General features: G+C 39.6%; 1 protein-coding gene across 1 annotated transcript; it reads right to left on the bottom strand.

The window, feature by feature from the left end:
• Positions 1 to 449: 449 nt before the first annotated feature.
• Positions 450 to 2,615, bottom strand: LOC125314025 (F-box protein At5g03100-like). The gene is made up of 3 exons (XM_048275480.1): positions 1,656 to 2,615; positions 1,313 to 1,486; positions 450 to 815 (listed from the first exon to the last, which is right to left on the bottom strand). Exons 1-3 carry the CDS (start codon positions 2,613 to 2,615, stop codon positions 450 to 452), a joined length of 1,500 nt encoding a protein of 499 aa, XP_048131437.1.
• Between the last annotated feature and the right edge of the window lie 3,276 nt (positions 2,616 to 5,891).

A 5,891-nucleotide genomic window follows, 5' to 3' on the forward strand; every position in this document is an offset into this window, starting at 1 on the left:
GATTTGTATGTAGACAACATCTTCGACTTCCAATTTTAGGTAAATGGTATTTTGGAGTATTGGGGTCTTGATTTGCTCTTTCGGTTTACAAATCGATTCGGATCAACATTCATGGCCCAGAATCATTCTTTCTCTCAAGGATCAGTTGATTTGGCTAAGTTTGTCACTTATTGGAGGAGCCTTTCTCATAAGAAAGAGTCATGCCTATTCTGTGTTCATGTTTTGATATTAACTACAGGAATTAGCACATGATGAGAGAAAGATTGAAGAATTGGAAGTAGAAAAACATATAAAAGTTGAAACATTTGAAGTCTGATTATCCCACGAGTGATAAGCTGCCAATGGGCCAAAAGAGTGATTTTCCAACCATGACAGTGTCAAAAGAGTGTAAGTCGGGATGAGCATTGCCGTGCTCATTCAAGTTTAGAAACCTGGATTTTCATATGCTTTTAAAAGGACGTCTCTTTGAAAGGATGATTGAATATAACTACAGTATTTCGGGAAGCTCTTCGATAGCTGAGCACTTCTTGCATCACGCCAAGTAGTTCCAAAAGAACAGGGTCTTGATGGCGCTCTTGTCCATGTTGTGTGGGCAATTCAGCCTTGATAATTAACTTCTCCAGCACAAGTGCATCCCCAAGAAGAACCTTCATCAAGGCGAGCAGATATTTCGACCGAAAACTATTAGCTTGAAAGCCGATGATCTCAACTCGTCTGAGATGTTTTGCCAAACATTCAAAGTTCCCTTTCCTCGAACACAAAAAATCTTCTTCATCATAGTTAAAACGATCTTTAGTTTCTTCATCAAGCTCAAACTGCACATGAACCCCCATTTAAGAACTTGCTTCGCATTAGATGTGGGTCCACGAGGAAAAGAAAATCCATTAGCTCACTAAAATTTCAAACAAACAACCTTCATTTATCCACAGCAAATGCTAGTTAGTTTTACTTTGTATGGAGTCTTAATCAATTTGAGCTCTTAAACTCGTCCACACAACAAAATATCTTCTCTTTCTAGGTGCTCATCGCCACCCTATTGGTTCAACATCCAAACCTACATGGCAGCCAAAGAACCTCCAGTACAACATTGCAGTTACTTTAGAAGTGAACTAAAACAGCTTAAAGTTGTCCAGTACAGATGTTGAGTAGACCGACCGAAGTTAGGGGCAATTTTCAATTTCTAAAACAAGTAAGAGTCTGAATTCGATCGTCTTTATGTGCTTCTGAAGTTTTAACTCACTGTTTAAATATTTGTGCAAAAAAAAAGTCTGCACAAGAAGCGAACTGAAAACATCATGGCGAAGGAACAAACCTGCAAATTGGTGAAGCCAGCCAGGCGTATGACTAATTTTTCCAGGCACGGTGAACTTCGTAGCAGGTGCACTATCCCAGGAAGGTCCCAACGAGAGACTGGTGCATTTAGTGTCAAATTCCGACATTTTGACAATGGAGATGGCACTCCTTCCATCTCCCAATGGGACAAAATCTAAGCACAATGAACAAGCAAAAGAGAAAATTCTGATCATTGTTTGTTTTCCTGCTTAAGGTGAATAAAGACTAACAAAATCTACGTTGATCCTGTCTCCCACGAAGAATTCACAATGATTCCTCTTCAGAGCACGTCTTATAAAGGGTAAAAAATACGGAGCTCGTACCTGCAAACACGAACCACCTGTGGCGAGTGTAGGAACTCCGCGCAACTTCTCAAGGAGTCCCTTTAAAAGGTCCCGTATCCTCTCCACATGAGACATACTAAAATATAAGATACGAAGATATAAGTTGGCTTCGACCAAAGAGGATACGTCGTCAAGTCTGAACATGGAGTCGTGTGGCGAGAACCCCGACACCCGCAGTGACAGCAAATGAGGGGCCCAAAGATTCTCCACGTCAGAGAACAAGGAGGGAACGAGTAGCAAGTCCTTCAAACTCGTTGAATCTATTCTGATGTTCTTCACCCCCTTGCAGGAGTCTAACTCGAGGGACTCTAAAACAGAACTTCCCCTGAGAATTTTCTGGAGGGATTGATCGCACAACTCCCCATGTCTTATTGACAAGACCTTAAGACAAGGCCACCGAATACTAGTACCCGACGAAAAACAACAGTAAGAGACCTCCAGGCGCACCAGCCAACTCAAGCGACTCGCGAACCGCGGTAGCGGGTACAAGAACGGCGAAGCAGTCAGCCCCAGGCAGAGATCCTCCACGCGGCGCACCATCGCGAAGCGGAGACAGAAGTCAAGCTTGGGCGAGTTGGCTTCGTCGTACACGAAGCCGGTGACGTGGAGCCTCTTCACCGTGGGGGAGGTGCTCTGGATCAGGACGCGGTTGACGAGGGACAGGAAGTCGAAGGAGTAGGTTTCGTGATTGCGAGGCCGGTCTCCGTTGAAGACGAAGTGGGTGATGGTGGTCCAAGTGGACTGCCACCGCTTGGAGAGGACGCTGGTCTTGACGACGTCTTGGAGGGGCAGGAACGAGAAGATGCGGTGGATCACGTCGTTTGGCAAGGCGCCGATGAGATCGCTGGGGCTCAAAGAAGGAGGAGGTCGGCTCCTGCGATTCGGGCGATCACCAGAGGATTCGCGGTGGATGTCGCCGTGCACGGAGGTCTCCGCCATGGAATATGTTTGCGTTCTCGGTCGAGTCGGCCATGGAATATATGCTTTCGAGGCTCTAGACTTTTGCGTGTTATATTTATATGGCATAATTTTTTTTTGTTGTGTGCGTATTTCTCTCTTTTTCAATATTTAGAAGAATTTCTGTTTGGTGACCAAGCGAGTGCCCAATGGTCAAGTAACTTTCCCACGTGGAATCAGGATACTCAAGCAAATCGTTACGAATATTGATCCAAAGGTAAACAGGAAGAAGCATAATTCTTTCGTCATGCTAACGTGGCATTCAATTAAAAGGCAAAAAGTGATAAACCTAGTAATCCTTTTGTAATGAGAATATATATTATTATCCACGAAATAGTTATTATGGCAAAAAAAAGGTACTATTTCAATCTATTATCGGTAACATCTATCACGCGGTGGTATTTATGTGGCGGCCATATTTGCCTAAATAAATAAAAAAGATAAATACCATCAAAAATCCTAAACTATGTCCACTGTGACATATTTACCTTAAACTTTTTTTGTGACATCAAAAACTTCAAACTATACCCGTGGTGACACATTTACCCTAAACCTTTTTTTTTATGACACTAAATATCCTTAACTTGTACCATTGTGACATTAATTTTCCAGTTAAAAGCAGCAATTAAAAATATAACGAAAATTCAAGGTGGCGTTGATATGGCGCCACGCAAGTGTCACATTAGAAAAACGTAAAAAAGAAGAAGGAAAATCTGAAGTTATTATCCATCGTCTTCAACATTCGAGTTCCTCGGGCACTTGTCCATCCACTACCCACTTCTATTTGGAGACACCGCTGGAGTGAGATACGATCGATGCGATGATTCCTGGCACTTTCCAAAATCATTTCTGATTGTTGATTTGGTGTTTTAGGTGCGTGTGAACGATGAGCTCGTTTGGGACAACGGGACCGCATTCCTTGAGCCCCGCATTGATTGCATTACCGATACTGTTGGAAAGTTTGGGATCCGTTTGTTCTATGGGATGGACATTTTTCATGATGGATGCCTAATTGTCAAAATCCTGCTTTAAGATTAAATTTGGAATAGATCTTAGCTTGAGCAAGGTCGAGAAAAAGGAAAGGATTGTGTGGCTTAGCGCAGTATTAAATTGTGATTTACAGTATGAAGCATTGGCTTGGCTTTGTGGAGGTTTGAATTTCTCCTGCAATTTGGCTTCAACAAGGGCCAGCCCGGCCTCCTCCAATTCAGGCCCTCCTTGGATTCACATTATACTTTTAACTGGAAGGTAAATGTGTCACAATGATATAAGTCCAGGGTTTCTAGCGTCACAATGAAAAATCTAGGGTCAATGTCTCATAATGGATATAGTTTAGGATTTTTGACGTCACAAAAAAAACATCAGAGTAAATGTGTCACAGTATGCATAGTTTAAGGTTTTTGACGGTATTTTTTCTAAAAAAAATATATTAAAGATACTAAAAAGAGAGGGGTGAATATCACGAAAAACACCAAACTAGTACATCGGTGATAAATTTACCCCAAAATATTTTTTTACCACAAAAAATCTCAAACTGGTACACATATGAGAAATTTATCTTAAATTTTTTTTTGGACCATTAAAAATCCTAAATTGGTACACATTTGATAAATTTACCCTAAATTGGTACACCTATGGCAAGTTTATCATCCATTAATTTTTATTAAATTTTATCATCAAATTGCCTAGTTGGATGACACGTGATAATTGCCGAATGTACACGTTTGGGATTTTTATCCTATGTTTATCAGATATGTATCAATTTGGGGCATTTCATGATATTAACTCAATTAATGGAAACTAACAAAGGGTAAATTCGATACAATTGTACTAGTTTGGAGTTTTTTGTGGTTGAAAAAATTAATTTGGGATATATTTATCATGGGTGTACCAATTTCAAGTTTATTGTAATAAAAAAAAATAATTTGGATAAATTTGTTACAGGTGTACCTGTATGGGATTTTTTATGATCATAAAAATTATTTAGGGTAAACTTGTTACATATATGCCAGTTTAGGATTTTTTGTACGATTAACTCAAAAGAGAGGTAGTTGCCCTCTCCATACAATTATCATAGGAAGATCACTTCATAATTTATTAAAAATTGCTATTTCTTGTCAATTTTTAAATTAAATTATTCTTGGAATTTTCCTCTAATGATTTTTTTAGCACTTTTTAATAGTTATATCTTCGATGAAATGAAAAATAGCTGTATAAAAAGGGGGTGAATATCTTCAATCTTTTAGTTGCCGTCTTTTCGTGGAGAATGAGACATTTTTGAAAAATATTTTTCAGCAAATCATTTTTTAGGAAAATAATAATATTTTTCGATGTTTGGCTAAAACCTGAAATAAATGTTACTATAGAAAAATAATGAAAAAAGTCAGAAACCTATTATAATCGTGCCAATTCAACCATTTAGCCGGTCAATGCTGACATAGACACTTTTTAATAATAATTTTTCTTTTCAATTTTTTTATTTTATCTTTATCTTTTCTTTTTTTTTCTCTTTCATTTTGTTTTTTTCTTGCCATTGGTCGGCGAGGGTTGTCGTAGCACGCCGGCCACCGGGCAAGCCCATCACAACCACTAGCGAGGCCCTAGCAAGGTTGGCCTTGCCCATATCCGGGCTAGGCGGCCTTGTCCGCAACCGTGCATCCCGATAGCTTAGGTTAGAGAGGCATGCTCGCGAGCAAGGCAACTGTGCCCACACCCGTGATGGCCCCACCCAATGGTTGGTGAGGAGAAAGAAAAAATAGAAAGAGAAAGAAGAGAAAAAATAAAAAATAAAATTATTAAAATACTATTAAAAATTATCCACATAAGTGTAGGCCGGCCCAATAAATTGAAACAAATGCAAGAGGATTAGTACTCAATTGACGTAAAAAAATTTTAGGACTGAATAGACACAATCGTTATAGATTTAAGACTTCTTTTATAATTCCGCCCGTTAAAATGTTTTCCACGTTTGGTACGGTTGATTTCCTAAGAGAAAATAGCCACAAATTTTGAATTTTGAATTATTTTTCCTTTTCTTTTGTTTCCTACTTCCACGGTTGGCGCTGGCTGCTCACGAGATCAACGCTTTACATTTGCACCATTACTCTCGAGAGTAGATCATAAAAAACAGGAAAATGAGGAGGGAGAAAAAAAGGCAGCGAAGAGCAATGCCTCTCTCTCTCTCTCTCTCTCTCTCTCTCTCTCGTGCAGCGATCCTCTGCGATTTCGGTTTGTGATTATTGAACATTTCACGTTTTG

The sequence above is a fragment of the Rhodamnia argentea genome, chromosome 3 (assembly GCF_020921035.1).
Source record: "Rhodamnia argentea isolate NSW1041297 chromosome 3, ASM2092103v1, whole genome shotgun sequence".
Lineage (NCBI taxonomy): Eukaryota > Viridiplantae > Streptophyta > Magnoliopsida > Myrtales > Myrtaceae > Rhodamnia > Rhodamnia argentea.